This window comes from Notamacropus eugenii, chromosome 3, assembly GCF_028372415.1.
Source record: "Notamacropus eugenii isolate mMacEug1 chromosome 3, mMacEug1.pri_v2, whole genome shotgun sequence".
Lineage (NCBI taxonomy): Eukaryota > Metazoa > Chordata > Mammalia > Diprotodontia > Macropodidae > Notamacropus > Notamacropus eugenii.
In genome coordinates, this window is record NC_092874.1 from 396,103,134 (window position 1) to 396,124,083 (window position 20,950).

The 20,950-nt window shown below is 37.8% G+C and overlaps 1 protein-coding gene across 2 annotated transcripts in view; it reads right to left on the reverse strand.

Annotated features, from left to right (window-relative positions):
* The window catches only part of LOC140497201 (small integral membrane protein 10-like protein 3), a 45,968-nt gene extending 31,890 nt beyond the window's left edge, over nt 1-14,078 (reverse strand). Inside the window, exons 1-2 of one of the 2 annotated variants that reach the window (XM_072597852.1) lie at nt 13,606-14,078; nt 13,327-13,353 (exon numbers count right to left, since the gene is read on the reverse strand). In XM_072597852.1, the coding sequence (XP_072453953.1) occupies nt 13,327-13,353; nt 13,606-13,791 (213 nt within the window). In that variant the 5' untranslated portion in view covers nt 13,792-14,078. The remainder of the gene's footprint in view (nt 1-13,326; nt 13,354-13,605) is intronic. The other variant, XM_072597851.1, reaches the window with a different exon arrangement.
* Nucleotides 14,079-20,950: the final 6,872 nt, after the last annotated feature.

The following is a 20,950-nucleotide window of genomic DNA, read 5'->3' on the forward strand; positions in this document are numbered from 1 at the left end:
AACCACCATAGAATCCCCAAATTCAATATAATTTTTTCTCATTCTCCTATCCTATTCAATGCTGGACTTGGCTCAATATCTATCTGCCGTCTGTCTAAAATATATCTACTAAAGGACTAGCTCCTATGGGTTGTCTAAACCATGAGACACAACTGGAGAGATAATAGGTACCCTCCAACTACTTGGTTTTTCCTATATGGGACTAGATACCATTAATACAAAGTCATCCACAAAAAGAAACATCTAGAAAACATAATCACCTATCAATAATCCCTTTTTAATTCAGACTCTATTGAACATCCTCCATAACGGTGGCAGACACATTTCCTTGTTTTATACTTCATTTCATATTAATAATCAGAGGGCTGGAAAAAAGTCCTTTCTTGTGTCATTCAAGGAATTTTATTTGATTTTTTAAAATATGCATGGGAGACACTGTGTTTAAGCTTTAAAGGAGGTATTTTACTTTACTGAATCAAACCATTTTTGGTAATAAACAAATCAGAATAGTGCTATCTTGAATCTTCTACAAGTTTCAGAAAACTGTAACTATAAAGATTCTGCCTGCTGCTGAGTATCATTCACAGAAACCTGCCTGTTCCCTTCACATTAGGTATATGTGTAGATGTGTGCGTGTGTATATAAATGCAGATTATTCCCAAAGATATAGAAAAGAGAAGATAGGCATCTACATTGATAACTATTTCCTCTATCCCCTTTTTAAAAATAAAAAACATGACTGTTTCTCCCAAGTATTTTATATCCTCCCGTTTTACAGATATTTTGAAATTTAATCCCTCTCATAAACCTAAAAATTGCTGCCACCAGAACAGACCATCTCTGTGAATATTCAATAGGATCCAGTACTTCTACTTGCTTGTTTATTTAATGTCTAGTCCCTCATACAGAAACTTAAGAATTACACTAGAATTAATAAGTAGGTATTCTAAAGCATGAGAAAAGAGTTATAGAAATCTTGCTACATATTTTCCATTTTTCATCTATTCTCTTAGAAGTTCATCCCATTGTACATGTATAATCTATACCAGATTGCTTGCAGTCTTGGGGGAGGGGAGAGGAAATGGAGGAAAGGAGAAAAATTTGGAACCCAAAAATCTTACAAAAATGAATGTTGAAAACTATCTTTACATGTAATTGGCAGAAAATACTATTAAGTATAAAAAAAGTTTCACCCTAAATATTTTCAGGATACAGAAAATTGGATTTCTCACAAGCTTTCTGTAAACCTGTTTTTGCCTTCGCTGCTTCTCTAAGTTACTGCTTCTCTGTGTTCATCATTCTCCTCAAGATTTTAAGAAACAGTTTATATTAAAGTGTTGTCTGTGATTACAAGGAAATTAGATATTTGTTGACATAATTCCTTGCCCTTTCTTTTGTGACAGTTGACTTATACCAGTTACACTTTCACAGGAAATGGCTATAATCAAAAGTGATACCTGTTCCTTTATCCACTCTCCATTTTTCAGCTTCAGTAAGTTTATTTAGACAGGTCAGGTGTTTTTTTTTTTTTAATTACATTTATCTTCTCATCCTTATCCTCCTTTCCCCTAGCTTGATATTGATTCTGACCTTTCACTTAGCAAATCAGTGGCCTCACTATACAATGGCAGAGTATAATTAACAACCAATTCAGAAATGACTCTCACGTTAACTAGTTACTCAGCTGATGAAAAAATAGCAAATTTGATTTTGTGGGTATAATATTGTTTCAAGTTCTCAAATTATGCCACCTCTAACCCCTCCCAACTTTATTTCTGAAAAAAGCCTTCATTACTTTTAGGTATAAAACTTCTATGCAGTCTACATGCCTTTGGACCCTCATTTCTTCATTTAAAGTCATATATTTCAACATATATGGTCCTTTACACTAAACTTTTTATTAAAATTAATGAGAATTAAGGTTGATTTTATTTAGAGAGTCTTATCAAGTTCCTTCTAAAACTTTTCTACCTTTTTATTGTCTGCAAGAGGTATTGGTGCATAAGTTATCATTATTTTCATGATAGTACTTCTGCAAATGCCCATGAGCTATGCATTGCAAAATATCACAAGAAACGATTCTTCTTATTGCCTTTGGACATATACTAAAAACCAACTGCACCAATTCTTTTATTTCTCTCTTCAAGGAGAACCTGAGGCATCCTTCCATTTAGCTCTAATTTATAAGACAGAAGTATATACATTGTGATATTCGATTTCATTGACAGTGAGAATATCATTATTGATACAATTCAATGTCAATCTAGTATGTCAACATTTCATTGGTGCTAAGTCAAGGATCTTACATTCAGGGTGAGTTAAATTAATATGTATAGAGACTATTTATAAAATGAGATTCCCAAAAGGCCCTATCCACTTTTCTTCAATTCTGCACTATGCTTCAGTAGAGGGGTACAACATATAGCTGAGGTTCATTTTGTATTTTTTGTTTCATGGCTTGCCCGAGCCAAAAATTTTACTCCCTCCTGACCAGCTTTAATGATCACCTTCACCAGCTAGTGCCGCTGATCCATGGAAAGCAGAAAACAGACCATCCTCAAAAAGATGCCAGCCTCAAAACTTTTCTCAAATGGCAGAACTTTCCAGGGTTTATATCTGCTCATATATCCTTTAAGAAACCAGGGTGATGTTGTGGTATATGAATGTAATGCAATACTATTGTACAATAAGAAATGATGAGCAGACAGATTTCAGAAAAACTTTGAAAGACTTACATGAAGTGATGCAAACTGAAGTGAGCAGAACCAGGAGAACATTATACATAGTAACAGCAATATTGTGTGATGATAAAATATGATAGACTTAGGTCTTCTCAGCAATACAACGAACCAAAAGAGTCATGATGGAAAATGCTATCCACATACATAGAAAGAACTATGGAATCTGACTACAGGCTGAAGTATACTATTTTCATTTTTATGTGTCTTTTTTTTCTTTTGGTCTGCTTCTTCCTTTACAACATGACTAATATGGAAATATGTTTTATATGATTGCACATAGATAATCCACATCAAATTGCTTACCATTTTAGTAAGCGGGGAAAGAAGTGAAGGGAGAAAAAAATGTGGAACCCAAAAAAAATTTTAAATGAATGTTAAGAACTCCCTAGGAAAAAATCTCCAGGGTCAGATGGATAACAAGTGAATTCTAACAACCACTTAAAGAACAATGAATTCCAATTCTATATAGACTATTTGGGAAAATAGGTGGAGTCCTACCAATTTTTTTTATGATACAAATATGGTACTGATACCTAAATCAGGATGAGTCAAAACAGAAAAGAAAATTACAGACCAATTTCCCTAAAGAATATAGATGCAAAAATTTTAAAATATTGGCAAAAAGACTACAGCAACTTATCATAAGAATAATACACTATGACCAGGTAGGATTTATTCAGGAATGCACGGTTCAATATTAGGAAAACTATAATAACTGATCACATCAACAACAAAACTAATAGAAACTATGATTATCTCAATGGATGCAGAAAAAGCTTTTAAGAAAATACAACACCCATTCCTATTAAAAATACTAGAGAGCATAGGAATAAATGGAGTCTTCCTTAAAAGGATAAGCACCACCTACCAAAAACCATCAGCAAGTATTATATGTAATGGGGATAAGCTAGAAGCATTTCCAGTAAGACTGAGGATAAAACAAGGATGTCCATTATCACCACTGTTATTCAGTAAGGTACTAGAAATGTTAGCTTTAGCAACAAAAGAAGAAAAAGAAATGGAAAGAATTAGAATAGGCAAAAAAGAAACAAAGCTATCACTATTTGCTGATGATAAGATGATATACTTAAAGAATTTTAGAGAATCAAGTAAAAAACTACTTGAAATAATAAATAACCTTAACAAAGGTGTAGGATATAAAATAAATCCACATAAATCCTCAGCATTTCTATATATCACTAAGAAAAGCCAAGAACAAGAGATAGAAAGAGAAATTCCATTTAAAGTTGCTGTAAAAATTATAAGATATTTGGAAGTCTACCTGCCAAAACAAACCCAGGAATATATGAACATAATTACAAAACACTTTTCACACAAATAAAGTCAGATCTAAATAACTGGGAAAATATCAGTTGCTGTAGGTAGGCAGAGCTAATATAATAAAAAGGACAATTCTACCTAAATTAATTTACTTATTCAGTGCCATACCAATCAAACTACCAAAAAGTTACTTTACATAGCTATAAAAAATAACAAAATTCATCTGGAAGAACAAAGGTAATTAATGAAAAGAAATGCAAGAAAAGGTGGCCCTGCCATACCAGAGCTTAAATTGTATTATAAAGTAGCCACCATCAAAACTACTTGGTACTGGCTAAGAAATAAGAGTGGTAGATCAGTGAAATAGGTTAGGTGCACAAGACACAGTAATCAATGGCTAGAGTAATGTACTATTTGATGAACTCAAAGACTCCAGCTTCTGGGATAAGAACTCACTATTTGACAAAACTGTTGGGAAAAATGGGAAATAGTATGGCAGAAACTGGGCATAGACCAATATCTTACACAATATACCAAAATAGAGTCGAAATGTGTACAAGAGTTAGATTTAAAGGTTGACACTATAAGCAAACTAGGAGAGCAAGGAATAATTTGCAAGGAATAATTTATCTGTCAGATTTATGGAGAATGGAAGAATTTGTGACCAAACAAGAGAGATAGAGAACATTATGAAATGCAAAATGGATAATTTTGATTACACTAAATTGAAAATTTTTTGTACAAACAAAGCCAATGACACCAAGATTAGGAGAGAAGCAGAAAACTGGGAAAGAATTTTTACAACTTGCATCTCTGATAAAGATCTCATTTCTCAAAGATATCGAGAACTGAGTCAAATTTATAAGAATACAAGTCATTCCCCAATTGATAAATGTCAAAGGATATGAACAGGCAGTTTTCAGAGGAAGAAATTAAAGCTATCTATAGTCATATGAAAAAATGCTCTAAATCACTATTGATCAGAGAGATGCAAATCAAAACAACTCTGAGATACCACATCATACCTATCAGATTGGCTGACATGATAAAACAGGAAGATGATAACTGTTGGAGAAGATGTGGGAGAGTTGGAACACTAATTCATTGTTGGTGGAGCTGTGAACTCATCCAACCATTCTGGAAAGCAGTTTGGAACTATGCCCAAAGGGCTACAAAAATGTGCATACCCTTTGACCCAGCAATATCACTACTAGGACTGTATACCCAAGAGATCATAAAAATGGGAAAGGGTCCCACATGTACAAAAATATTTATAGCAGCACTCTTTGTAGTTGCCAAAAACTGGAAATCAAGGGGATGACCATCAACTGGGGAATGGCTGAATAAATTATGGTATATGAATGTAATGGAGTACTATTGTGCCATAAGAAATGATGAACAGGAAGACTTCAGGAAGGTCTGGAAGGACTTATATGATCTGATGCTGAGTGAAAGGAGTAGAACCAGGAGAACTTTGTGCACAGCAACAACCACAGTGTATGAGAGTTTTTTCTGGTAGACTTGGAATTTCGTAATAACGTAAGAACTTAAAAAAAAAAATCCCAATGGTTTTCTAAAGCAAAATGCCTTCCACACTCAGAGAAAGAACTATGGAACTCATTCGCAGAATGTAGCAGATCACGTGTGTGTGTGTGTGTGTGTGTGTGTGTGTGTGTGTGTGTGTGTATTATGCTTTGATTTGTTATATGATTTCTTCCATTTATTTTAGTCTGACTACATAGCATGACTATAGTGAAAACGTATTCAATAGGAAAGTATATGTACAACCTATACAAAATTGTATGGTGTCTTGGGGAGGGAGGGGAGTGGGGGGGGGTAGGTGTCGGGGGTTAAAATCTTAATGTTAAGGTAGTGATTGTAGAACATCAAAAAAAATAAATAAATAAAATTAAATTTAAAAATGCTCTAAATCACTATTGATTAGAGAGAAGCAAATCAAAATAATTCTGAGGTACAACATCACACCTATCAGATTGGCTAATAACATGAAAAAAACAGGAAGATGATAAATGTTAGAGAAGATGTGGGAGAGCTGGAACACTAATTCATTGTTGGTGGAGCTGTGAACTCATCCAACCATTCTGGAGAGCAACTTAGAACTATGCCCAAAGGGCTACAAAAATGTGCATACCCGTTGACCCAGCAATATCACTTCTAGGATTGTATCCCAAAAAGATCATAAAAATGAGAAAAGAACTACTATGTACAAAAATATTTATAGCAGCTCTCTTTGTGGTAGCCAAGAACTGGAAATTGAGGGGATGCCCATCAATTGAAGAATGGTTGAACAAGTTGTGGTATATGAATGTAATGAAATACTACTGTGGTATAAGAAATGATGAATAGGAAGACTTCAGAAAGACCTGAAAGGACTTATATGAACTGATGCTGAGTGAAAGGAGCAGAATCAGGAGAACATTGTACCCTGTAACAGCCATAGTGTGCGAGGGCTGTTTCTAATAGACTTAGCCCTTCACAGCAGTGCAAGGACCTAAAACATTTCCAAAGGACTCGAGGCAAAATGCCATCCACATCTAGAGAAAGAACTACCGAGTCAGAATGCAGAATGAAGCAGACGATTTTCTATTTTATTATGTTTGTTTTGTTTTTTTCTCATGGTTTCTCTCATTTATTTTATTCCTTCTATGAAACATGAATAATGTGAAAATGTGTTTAATAAGAATGCATATCTTCCTCTTCAATCTCCTCATCCTCCATTTCCTGGCTTTCCTGGTTTCCTTCAAGTCTGGAGAAAAGTCACATTTTTTGCAAGAAGTCTTTCCCAGTCCTTACCCTTAATATCTTCCCTCTAAGACTCTCATCAGCTTATCAAATAGATAGATGCAACAAAGTATGGATCAATTCTCTGCTGCCTGTGCTAATTTTGGTCTAATAATTAACACCAAGAAAACACAGGTGCGCTATCAGCCACCACCACACCATCCATATGTGGAACCATTGGTTAAAGCAAATGGAGAAGTTTTGAATGCTGTGGATAAGTTCACTTACCTTGGTAGTGTACTTTCCAGGGATGTACACATTGACAATGAGGTTGATGCACACATTGCCAAAGCTAGGTCAGTGTTTGGGAGGCTCCAAAGAGAAGTTTGGGAGAGAAGTGGTATTATGGACAGTCTACCAGTGCCATGCCAGGAAACTGAATCGCTTCCATTTGAACTGTCTTAGGAAGATTCTGAGGATCACCTGGCAGGATAAGGCACTAGACACTGAAGTCCTTGCTTGAGCTGAACTGTCAAGCATTCAAACAAACTATGCTTCAGAGAGCACAACTCTGATGAGCTGGCCACGATGTTCAAATGCAAAATACATGCTTGCCAAAAAGACTATTTTGAGGAGGACTTACATGGGGCAGGTAATCACATGGTGGCCAGAAGAAGTGATACAAGGACACTCTCAAGGTCTCTCTCAAGAACTTTGGATTTGACTGTGCAACATGGGAGACACTGGCACAGGACCACTCAGCAGGGCATGCCCACATCAGAAAGGGTGCTGTGCTTTATGAGCAAAGCAGAACTGAGATAGCACAAAGTAAACGTAGAATGTGCAAATTTTGAGTATCCACCCCACATGTACTATATGTGCCCAACCTGTGGTAGAGCATTTCAAGCTCATATTGGTCTGATCAGCCACAGCCGGACATACTGAAACTTCACTTTATCATGGTGATGTCATTTTGGTCCTCTTCGAAAAAGAAGGACAAAAACCAACCATGTGTAGAATTCATGTAAGACTGTATGCCATCATGGAGAGGGAAGGGGAAGAGAGAGAGAGAAAAATTTAAAACTTATGGAAGTGATTGTTGAAAAATGAAAACAAATAAATTTTTTTTTAAAAAAAAGAATATGTCATTCCCCAAATGATAAATGATCAAAGGATATAAACAGGTACATTTCAGAGGAAGAAATTAAATATCTATGGTTCTATGAAAAAATGCTCTAAATCACTATTGATTAAATCAAAATAACTCTTAGGTACCACATCATACCTGCCAGATTGGCTAACAAGACAAAACAGGAAAGTTATAAGTGTTGGAGAAGATATGGGAAAATTGTAACACTAATGTATTATTGGTGGAGTTGGATACTGATCCAGCCATTTTGCGGAGCAATTTGGAACTATGTCCAAACCACTTCTAGGGCTATATCCCAAAAAGATCATACAAATGTGAAAAGGACCCTCATGTACAAAAATATTTATAGTAGCTCTTTTTGTGGTGGCAAGTTGTGGTATATGAATGTAATGAAATACTATTGTGCTAAAAGATATGATAAGCAGCAAGACTTCAAAAAAACCTGGAAAGACTTGTATGAACTGATGTTGAGTGAGGGAAGCAGAACCAGGAGAACACTGTACACAGTTACAGTCACACTGTGAGATGACTGACTTTGACAGACTTGGCTCTTCTCAGTAATGCAAGATTCTAAGACAACTCCAAAAGGTTCATGATGGAAAATGCTATTCATATCCAGAGAAAGAATTATGGAGTCTGAATGCAGATCAAAGCAGACTATTTGCTCTCTTTTTTGTTTTGTCTTGTTTCTTCTTTCTCATGGTTCATTCTATTGGTTATAATTATTCTTTTCAACACGACTAATGTGAAAATATGTTTAATGTGAATGTATATGTAGAGCCTGTATCAGATTGCATGCCATCTTGGGGAGAGGGGAAAGGAAGGAAGGAAAGAAAATATGGAACTCAAAAGTGGAACTGACTCTTGTAAACTAAAAATAAATAAATAAAAATTTAAAAATAAATAAAACGAATGTTAAAAATCATCTTTAAATGTAATTGGAAAAAATAAAATACTATTTTAAAAAAGGGGGAAACAGAGTGACCCATAGCACAATCAAGTATCAAAGTAGAGCTCAAGTCAATAATGAAGGATTAACTTGAATACTGTGAAATGGACCCTAATATCCTTTTCCAGTTTTCTATATTTCTAAATGCCATCTCCAAATTAGAAGTATCCACCTAACAGGGTTATTGTAAGGATCAAATATAAGTGTCATAGGACTATTTGGGTAGCATGGTGTAGTAAAGAAGGTACTTTGAAGTTAGAATATTTAAGTCTAAAACCCAGTTCTGCTACTTAAGACCTACTTGATTTTGGGAAACCATTTACCATTCCCAAGCCTCAGTTTCTTCATCAATAAAATGAGGGGATAAGACTAACAGACCTTTAAGATTCATTTTCAGATATAAATCTATGATCCCATCCTATGCCCTAAACAGCAAAGAAAGTTCCTAACAGACCTCTCTAACAATGTCCTACAAGATTCTCAACTTCTCCATCTTAATGTCAAATTATGTCACTAAAATTCTAAGGAAAGAATCACAATAATCATCAGCTCACCTGTGTCCTTTGTTTCACTGATCTGATCAGTTTCCAAATCATTCCATTTCTTTCCAATTTCTATATTTATTCCCTTGACCACTGCCTCACTGTAAGCATGTCTTTGATCAATAGACTCCAAAAATTCCTAGAATGGCACAACTAGAGTACCTTACAAACCATCTGATAGTCCATTTATCTAATTTTATAGATCAGAAAACTCAGAATCTTGGAGGGCCCAGGATCACTGGTTACTAGCAGTGTCATGGGAAGGATACAAAATATTTAAAAAGTATATACTAAATAATACAAACTAATTTCAAAAGGGAAAAAGTGCTAGTAACATAGGGTAAAGAATTAAGAAAAGTCTTATGTAGGGGTTGACACCTGAACTATGCTTTGAAGAAAACCAAAAATTTTATGAAGCAGGAATGTATTTCAGATATGAGGGACCACTTGTACAAAGACAAGGGAGGAGGAGATGAAATGTTTAATATGAGAAACACATAGCAGGCCACTTTGATTGGAACAGAGATTGCACTAAGGAGAATAATGAAATAAAACTAGAAATATAGGCAGACACAAGTTTTTGAGGGCTTTTAAGTGCAAATTTCTATTTTATCAGAAGTAAAAGGTAGGTATTGAAGATTTCTAAGTAGGGGAGTGAAATAAATGTTCAGATCTATGTTTTAGGAATATCAGTGAAGGCACTAGCAAGGCAATATCATATTTCCTCATTAATAAATTCAGGAAATTAAGATAATCCAGAAGGAGCTTTCCAGTTCTATACTCAGAAATTAGAAGGAGATAGGAGGTGCTGTCTGTCTTGCCTTGATTACCTTATTCTTTGCCTTTTGCATTTTCCTTATATAGGCTACAACACATTTCTGTAGAAGGTAGTTAGTCCAAGCATTAAACACTGAGAGGTTAAATGATTTGGAGATCACACAGTTAACAATAATACTCAAATGGATCTCATCAATTCAGTAACTCCTTCCAAAGATGTAGATCACAACCCATCCCCACTTGCTCACTCTGTGTGACTCTTGTCAATGCTGAACCACAGATTTGCCACAGGCATATAACCAATGTACTAAAAGCCTTCCTCCTAATATTACCAGGGCACCTATAGGCACTCTGGCTGTCTACCCATCATCTTTGATTTTGCCCATCTTCTCTTCCTGTTATACAGTTGCTTGTTGACATCTTTTACTCTTGTTTTTCAAATTTTTCTTGGTTATACGCTGCAGCTTTCTCATATCCACCACTGTCCTCTGAGTAATACTCATCTTTAGTTTTCCAGAAGCAAAAGTGTTCAATGTTAGCATTGAAAAGGAGGACCTCTGCTATCATGGGAAGTTTGAGATTGGTAAAAGAGCTTTGAAATTTTATCTATTTAATAACAACAACTAATGTGCACATTGTATCTTGACAAATGGAGTTACTGATGTTTTAGTAAGTTTTTACCCCTCTTAATTACTCCCTTTTGATTTCTTTGGTGATAGGGAGGAAGGAAAATATGATGCACAATGAGAGGCAAAAGTAATCCAAAAACATTTGCAGTTATGAAATAAAACTGTCTCACTGTTATCAGAGATGAAAGAAAGAAATGATTCTCTTTTTCATACAAATAAAGGTTTCTCAATGACTAATCCTCAATAATATGATACATAACCTTCAACAAATAACGACCCCCTACAAATTGAGATTTTTTCCCCTAAATTAGTATTGTATCTAAATGCAGCATTTTATGCAGTTGTAAACCTCTCTAGTAACATCTGAATATTTCTTTCTTGGGAGCCCTTTAGCTTCTGAAAGTGTTGCTTAGATGGGTAACTGCACCTATTCCTGGATATCAAGCATAAAATCCTTTTCCTTTGTTTTGAAGCCCTAGATTATACTTCACTTCTTTCATTATTTTCAGTAGATAATTCAGCCTCTCCATTGCTCCCAGAGTCACCTACTCAAGTCTTATTACTCTACTTCTCCCACTGAGGAACTTCCAAAAACAATTCAAAATGTACGTCCAATATTCTTTCTCACCTAGCCTACTGAAAGCTTTCAAGCCTGATCACAGAATGGCTACATCTATTCACCCTACCCTTGACTTATGATATAAATTAATCCTTTTCCAGTCATGTACTAATATTTTTGTTCTATTTACCCACTCTAGTTCCTATACATATACATTCACACCAGCTGATTTTTTATATTGCAAGCTTTTAGAATATAGAAACTTTGCTCATGCAGTTCTGTTTCAAAAAGGTCAGGGGCAATAATGAAATAGGCAATTTTCATCTGTGAATCTGTCATCAAAATGTAACACAATTTCTTGCTTCTTTGTATTTTGGAACAAGTTAAGCTGACTAGCTTGTTTAACAAAAAAAAAAAAAATCAGGTGAGCAAGGTATTGTATACATTCCTATACCAGGAAATAAAAGTGATGTTTATGGTACAAAGCACAATAATTTTCAGAATTAATTGAGTTTTCTTTCCTGGTTTCTTGTTGTCTTGAAAAATCACAAGTCACAAAAGTTTAAAAGTTAACGAGGTACTTGCTAAATAAATGGACTATTTAATGCCATGGTGGCACAAAAAGAAAAGAGAACTTATTACTTTTTGCCCTAAAGAGATGTGTACTATTAGTGAGCAATACTGTTGCTCTCTGTTAAGACAAATACTCCATTACACCTTGGTAGCAATTTAATGTCATTGGGTTATGAATGCCAATTTACTTATATTCACATCAGTAAGGTACTGTCACTATTAATTAGCCACAATCAAACAAAATCAAGTTAGAGTTTATCATTTTAATTCAGGCTAATATTTAATACAAAGAGCCTAAGAAGAACTTGAGAAATACTAATGAAGTTAAGAAATGAAGATTCCAGAGTGAGCATAAAATTCCTCCCCTTTTCTCCATAGCTATGGTATATGAAAAATGTTTTGAGACAAAGCAGGTATCTAAATGAAGCCATTAAGCATCACTGTTACCCAAAAAAAAAAAAAAACACAAAAAATCTGAAAAACATGTATTTATTACTCTTGCTTCTAAAAAGCAGTGTGACCAAGTGGGCAAGTTACTTCAATGAGACTCCATTTCTTCTGTCAAACAGGGATTTGGCCTAGATTTCTAAGGCACCTGCCAAGTCTAATGCCCTAAGTTTATGATTTTAACCCAAATATAAGTAAATTATTGAGCCAGTTAGCAAAAACAATCAAGTCATATGCTCACTCAATTTGGCTCCTGGAATAAGTCAGATTTGTCTCAATTTTCCTGGTCACTCCTTCAGAGAGGTTTTATTTGAATTCCTTAAAAGTTAATGACCCTGACAGATACTTTATAGCTATAAGGATTTAAGGGGGGGTGGGAGTGGGTAACAGTTAAATCAAAGAAAAAAAACCTTAAAGAATGCCCACTTAAACTTACCACTACCTAGTACCATAGTCTAAAAGGAGCCTAGGGTTACTCAAAATTTAGGCATTCAGCTTGAAGTCACAACTACACAACTACTACAGGATTTAGAAGATACAAACCAGGAAGGGGATTCATTCATTCTAACCGTGTAGCATTTTCTTTCTGACCACAGTGAGGCATTTATTTTATGAAATAGAGAATCCGTTCTTGCCCTCACCACTGGGAAAGTAGTTTTACTTCATGGCTGACCATGTCTTCTGAATTATTCTGACTTCTCATCAAGTGCCTTATTTTCCCTCCTCCCTACCACCAAAGGAATCAAAGGGGAGTTGTTGAAAGGGACCAATTTGTCTAGACAACTTCCCCCCTCCCCAGAAGCCTCTCAAGGACCCCCGGTCCCCAGTATTCTCCCATCTAGAATTATGAACATATGAACAGTGTTCTTAGACAGTTTTACGCGAGTTACATCACTGCTCGAAGACAATCCATCCACTCGGGAAGCCCCACTATACCTTAACAGGTTGCTCAGATGGGATCATCTGGGGAAAGAAAGAGGGCACGGGAATAACACGCTTTCCTAAGGGGGTGCCCGGGGCGCCAGCACCGCTAAATTCAGTTGCTAATCATCCTTCTGTAAACAGAGTCTCCCAGCACCGCGCACACCTTCTGGGGAGGGCGTGGAGGGCCCCATTTCCCTCCGGCGAGCCTGGACTCGGCTGCGCTCCCTCCCCACCCCCAGCCCCAGGACCCCCCAGCTCCTGCCGGACCCCGGGGCCGGGGGAGGGGAGTACCTGCAGCCGGACATTGAGCATCATGGAGGCCACGATGTAGAGGTAGGGAAAGTTGATGCGAAGCCGCCAGGCCAGATCGAAGAAGATGAGCAGGGTGCGGGTCAGCCCCTTGCAGAAGACTCCATAGGAGCGGGCGGCGGCTGATCGGGAGAGCCGGAGAGCAAGGGCGGACAGGGCCGCCGCCATATACCCCGCAGCCGCCTGCTCCGCGACCGCTCGCCCGCCGCCCTGGGACCGAAGGGAAGGAGCGCGGCGAGCCGGCGGCCCCGGGCAGGGCAGGAGCCGGGCTGCGAGCGGGGCGCCGAGGGCTCCGCGGTGGGCCCGGCGGCTCCTCTTCGGGTCCCTGCCGCGGCGGCTGCCTCCTTCCGCGGCCTCCTCAGGCGGCTGCTTCGGCAGCTGCTGCAGCTCCGCCCCGGACTGCTCCGCCCTGGGGTCCTCCACCCCGCGGCCGCCCCCCAGCCGGGACTCCCCAATCTACGGCCCAGGCGGGGCGGGTGAGGGGAGGGGGAAGGAGGTGGGCGGGGGAAGGAGGAGACGGGGCGGGGGGAGGAGGAGGAGGAAGAGGAGGCGGCGGCGAACCCCTCTGCGTCACGCCCGGCGCAACGTCTTGGACGTGCCGCGGCTCCGGTCCAAGTCCAGGCGCCTGGTTACGTCATAATGGCCGACCGCGAAATTCAGTGCCTGCGCAGTCAGTCTACTTTCTTTCTGCCCTGCCTTCCCGCCCCTAGCCTACCTTCTGCCAGGTACAGGAGATGGGGCATGGAGCACGGCGCATGCGCAGATGCGTCTCTCCGGGCACCGAGGAGGAGCCGGTCCAGGCGGTTTCGGAGCTGGAAGCCTTGTCTTGATGTTCCCTCTAGCGGCCGACTTAGAGAAACGGGAACGGACCCTAAGACTTGGGCTTTTTCGTTATTTTCGCTAGACGGCACGCCATAGTTCATGTGAAGAATTTTTACTTCAGAGTTTCGTTGCATTTGTCCGCTCTCCTTACTCCTAATGGTAGACAACCCTAGACAATATAAATGAACAGTAATATACATAAAAGTAAATAAACGAACAGACGACAGACAGCGCAGCAGCCTCCGGTCCCTGCTAACGCTCCCGATGTAGCTCAGGAATCGGTCTCCTCCAGGAAACTGGGTGCCCAGGTTTTCGAGGGAAAACTTCTCCGGGAATTAGGATGCTGTTTTGGAACCCACCTTGCTACAAATAGAGTAACTGTGTATTCAGTTTCTGCATTTTCTGGTTTTGAGCTATTTGTGGCTCATTTTCTTAATATGAAAACCAATCCGCAAATACCGAACATCTGCTATGCACCAGGTACTGGGATACAAAGACAAAAAAGAAACAATCTCTGCACTCGAGGAGGTTACATTGTAACAAGGGAGAAACCGTGCACATAAAGAAGAAAAACAAATTTGAGGAGTGAAAAGCTGTCTTTAAAAAGTAGTATCTAAGAAAAAGATTCAGAATTCCAGACCACAGCTTAAAGGGATAACAGATTCATGGATAGAGATGGAGTAACAAAAGGCTGGCAAAAACTTTTTGTTGGATGTCTTGCAAATCTTATCAAAAGAATATTAAATTAAAAGGGATAGGAGAGAGAGAAAACAGCTTATGCATATCCCCTAAGCTAGATACCATAAATAGTACCTGCAATGAAAAAAGAGTAGCTGTTGAGCTATGCAGGAGCTTACTATAGGCAATATCCAAGAAAAAAATCCAGTAGTATATAAAACCCATGTCCTTGATAGTCCATACACAAATGGGCAAAGTTTAGGCAGCAAACAAAAGGAGCTGGAGTTCTTTAAAAGTAGATAGGTAGACAAATTAAACTTTACAAGAATCCCTGGCAATCATGACAGTTCATAAATAAATAGATTATGGCTCTGGACCTGATCAAGAGGAATAAAAAGGTAGGAATAAAAAGGTAAAAAAAAATAAAAGGTAGGTAAAAGGTAGCATTCTATATTAAGAAGACATACTCACATGAAGAAAACCAGGAACCAGGGGGAGAAAGCATGAGATTACTTCAACAAAAGTCAGCATGATTTGTGTCATTAGAATATAATACAGACCAGCTGGGTAAAAAGAAGTAAATGAACAGTGTGGGAACCAAATCTCAAGTATGGCACAGTGGCATTACACAGCAGTGATTGGGGTTTTAAATTTAAATTATCTAGATGTCTATGTGAGTCTCCCTCTCTCTCTCTCCCCTCTTCTCAAAAGCATGGCAGCTATAAAACTCCTTGAGGTACCTTAGTGATAATTTCAGTCTTTAAAAAATGGAAAGATTTTATTCACTAACAGGGAAGACCTGGTTGCTCTGATGGAACCCTGGAGGTGAGCACTCCCTTCTAGACTCTGTGACAAAAGAAAGGAAATCTAGGCATAGTTTGACATGCAGCCTATTATTTTAGTAAAATAAGTTTCTAAGGGTTCAGAGAAAAAAGGATTCCATATACTAAAGGGCCTCCAAGGAAATCAGCCCAGGAGAGAATTCTGAAGGTACAGAAGGGAAACAATTCCAATAAGGAAGACAAAAAGGATTTGTCTAAAGCAGGGCTTCTTGACCTTTTCATTCATGTCAGGGAGCCCTTTGCAAAGTCTGGTGAGGCCTATGAACCCCAAGAATAGTATTTTTTAAAATAAATAAAATACAAAGGATTGCAAAGGAAATCAATTACAATAAAATATAGTTGCCAATATATTGAAAACACCAAGTTCACAAACCTTAGGTTAAGAACCCCTGGTCTAAGAAAAGGAAAATGACAAATGTTGAAGAAGATGTGGAAGAATTGGAACACTAATTCATTGTTGGTGGAGCTGTGAGCTCATCCAGCCATTCTGGAGAGCAATTTTGAACTATGCCCAAAATGCTACAAAAATGTGCATACCCTTTGACACAGAAATATTGCTTCTAGGAGATCACAAGGAGATCATAAAAACGGGAAAGGGTCCCACATGCACAAAAATATTTATAACAGCTCTCTTTGTGGTGGCTAAAAACTGGAAGTCAAGGGGATGCCCATCATTTGGGGAATGACTGAACAAGTTGTGGTATATGAATATAATGGAATACTATTGTGCTATAAGAAATGATGAACAGGAAGACTTGAGAGAGGCCTGGAAAGACTTATATGATGTGATGCTGAGTGAAAGGAGCAGAACCTGGAGAACTGTGTACACAACAACAACCACAGTGTGCCAGAGATTTTTCTGATAGACTTAGTCCTTCATAGCAATGCAATGACCTAAGAAATTCCCAATGGACTTTTGAGGCAAAACGCCTTCCACATTCAGAAAAACAACTATGGAATTGGATCACAGAATGAAGCAGACCATTTTCTTTTGTATTATGCTTTGTGTTGTTTTGTTTTTATGGTTTCTCCCATTCATTTTAATTCTTCTATTCAACATGACTAAGGTGAAAATGTATTTAATAGGAATGTATGTGTAGAACCTATATAAGATTGCATGCCACCATGGGGAGGCAGTGCAGAGGGAGGGGAAAAGATCTAAGATATATGGAAGTGATTGTAGAACACTGAAAACAAATAAAATAATTTAAAAAGTGATAGTTTTGTTTTCTTAGTACCTACCCTTCAATTCCTTTTTCTTTATACTAAAGCTAACATTTCTGATACAATATTGAATAATAGTGGTGATAATGAGCATCCTTGTTTCACCTCTGATTTTATTGGGAAGCCTTCCAAGCTTATCCCAGTTACAGATAATGTTTGCTGATGGTTTTAGATAGATACTACTTATGATTTTAAGGAAAGCTCCATTTATTCCTATGCTCTCTAGTGTTTTTTTATAGGAATGGGTACTATAGTTTGTCAAAAGCTTTTTTTCATCTATTGTGATTATCGTATGATGTCTGTTAGTTTTGCCACAGTGTGCAAGAATTGTTTCTGATAGACTTAGCCTTTCACACTCAATGCAAGGACCTAAAACATTTCCATAGAACTCAAAATTTTAAAAAATAAATGTTTAAAAATTTTTAAATGTAATTGGAAAATATTTAACAGAACTTATACTGAAATTTTTAAAAAGAACCCCGAATCTATAGAGATTGGTGTATGTGTACAAGGAACTCACTAATGAACTCAGATTTCATTTTTAACACAGTTTATAACAGATAAAACAATTCAAACTTTTGGTCAGGTGATACTTCTTTTTAAAGCATTTACAATATGGACCATAAAAAAATTTTTTTAAACATTAACCAAGACACAAATAATATTTATGTTGCTAACTTCACAAGCTCTTGACTTAATTGTCTCCACAGTATTCCTAAGAATTAAAGGACCCTAACTTATTGTTGTTGGTCTAAAGTCCTATCTAATAGCTTAATTTTAGATTTAACCTCAGATGTTCCCCTACCAATAATCTATAATTTAATAGATCTGGTATTAAGCTTACAAACCTTTTGACTACAGGAAATTGCTACCAAGAGTAGGGACATTGCAGGGAAACAATGTCTCCCTCACTTCATGTCAGTTCCAGGCAGGATTAGATTGTCCACTTGCACTCAGTCAGGCTTAAAGTCTGCCAGGTGTCAGTGGGGAAATTGAGTCAGGAGAATCCTACCTCAGCCCAGGCTGAACAGTCACTCTCCCACCCTTCCCATGACATCACCTTTTACAATTCATACCAGCATCTCACAGGCTTACTGGCATCATGGATTAGAAGCTCAGACCTCCTTTCTTGCTATCCATACCTGGAGTTAGACCCAAAAGAACAGTCACTTAATAGTCCCATAGCATCTGAAAATGGCAAGTTCCAATAACCAGGTTTCAAATATGATTATAGTTTCACTTTGGCTAAGGAACATCTTTTGAGACGTCTTAAGTGGCTTACATGCCTTTCTATACACGTTCTAGTTCCTGATTAAATAACCATCATAAAATCAAATTTACCATTAAAACCTTGACTTTTCCATCAATGCCACATTTTACCTGAGGTTACCTTCCTCTAGGAAATCTAGACTAAAATTCTTTTCCCCAAACTAAAGATGTCATTGATTTATTCTCAGTAATTAATTCAGTCAATTGTTTTAATACCAATTGCTTTTACCTCACTTTGTAACTTGTCCAATTTTTCTCCCCAGCACTCCCCTTCCCCTGCTTCCTAATACCTTGCATTCTGATTACTCCTTCCCTCAATGTACCCTCCCTTCTGTCACACCCCACCCTTCCCTTATCCCCATCTTCTGTCTTTTCTTGTAGGGCAAGATAAATTCTATACCCCATTCCCTGTATTTCCTCTTTCCCAATTATATGTAATAAAAATTCTTAACATTCATTGCTAGTACTTTGAATTCCAACTTCTGTCCCTCTCCCCCTCCCTCCCCAACCCCACTGAGAAGGCAAGCAATTCAATACAGACTAAATATGTGTCATTTTTCAAAAGACTTCCATAATAATCATGTTGTGTAGTACTACTTATATTGCCCTGTCTTACTCTATCCCCCCTTACTTTTCCCCACATAATTGACCTTGTCCTTACTTGAAAGTGTTTATTTCTAGTAACTCCCTTCTCCCATTTGCCCTCCCTTCTATCATTCCCCTCACCCCACTTGTTGCTTCCTCCCCTACTTTCCTGTGGTGTGATATAAATTTTCATATCAAATTTAGTGAGCATGTTATTCCCTCCTTCAGTCACATGTGGAGAGAGTAGCTTCATTTTCCCCCTCTCCCCTTCTCCCTTTTCTCCTCCATTGAACAAGAGTTTTCTTATCTCTTTTATGAGTTATAGCCTGCCCCATTCCATTTCTCCCTTTCTCTTCCCAGTATTTTCCTCCCTCACCCCTTAATTTTTATTTCATTTTTTTTTGCATGTGGATATCATCTCTTCTGATTCAATATACCCTGAACTCTGTCTATATATGTATATGTGTGTGTGCGTGTGTGTGTGTGTGTGTGTGTGTGTGTGTGTGTGTGTGTGTGTGTGTACAATCTCTCCATCTACCCAAATACTGAGAAAAGATTCAAGGGTTATAAATATTTTCTTTTCATGTAGTAATGTAAATAGTTCAGCTTTAGAGACTTTTATGATTTTTCTTTCCTTTTTACCTTTTCATGCTTCTCTTGATTCTTTTATTGTAAAGTCAAATTTTCTGTATAGATCTGATCTTTTCCTCAATATGAATGATTGAAAGTCCTCTATATCATTGAATGACCATTTATTCCCTTGAAGTATTATACTCAGATTTGCTGGGTAGGTGATTCTTGGTTCAATCCCAGTTCCTTTGACCTCTGAAAAATCCCATTCAAAGCCCTTTGATCCCTTAATGCTGAAGCTTCCAGACCCTGTGTTATCCTGATTGTATTTCCACAATACTCAAATTGTTTCTCTCTAACTGCTTGCAGTATTTTCTCCTTGATCTGAGAACTCTGAAATTTGGCCCCAATATTCCTAGGAGTTTCTCTCTTTGGGTATCTTTCAGGAGGTGATTGGTAGATTTTTTCAATATTTATTTTGTCCTCTGGTTCTAGAATATCAGGGCAGTTTTCCTCGATAATTTCATGGAAGATAATGCCTAGACTCTTTTTTGATCATGGCTTTCAGGTAGTCCCATAATTTTAAAATTATTTCTCCTGGATCTATTTTGCAGGTCAGTTGTTTTTCCAATGAGATGTTTCACATTATCTTTTATTTTTTCAAACGTTTGGTTTTGTTTACTAACTGCTTGGTTTATCTCATAGTCATTCATTTCCCTGAACTCAATTCTCTCTTTCAACAAATTATTTTGTTCAGTGAGCTTTTGAACCTTCTCCTCCATTTGGCTAATTCTGCTTTTTAAAGCCTCCTTCTCCTCATTGGCTTTTTGGACCTCTTTTTACAATTGAGTTAGCCTTTTTTTAAATCTGTTATTTTCCTCAGCATTTTTTTGGTTCTCCTTTAGTAAGCTGCTGACTTGTTTTTTAAGGTCTTCTATTGCCTGAGCCCAGTTTAAGTTCCCTTTGGAGGCCCTGGAGGCAGAGGCCTTGACTTCCTCTGACAGTATGCCTTGTTCTTCCTCATCTTAAAGGATGGGGGGAGACACCTGTTCCCCAAGAAAGTAACCTTCCATGGTCTTATTTTTTTTCCTTTTTTTGGGCATTTTCCCAGCCAGTTACTTGACTTCTGAATTTCCTCTCCACAACCACCTGGCCTCCAGTTGCACCAAGCCAGCACTGGGGGCTGAGATTCAGATGAGCTGCTCCAACCCCTCAGGGGCTTTAGGCAGGGTCAGGGCTGCTATTCAGTGTGAGATTAAGTTCAGCTGCTTAGGTGGTGGCAGGGCTGCCACAAAGGGCTTAGTTCCCTCAGGGAGTATATGATGAGACCTTCAACA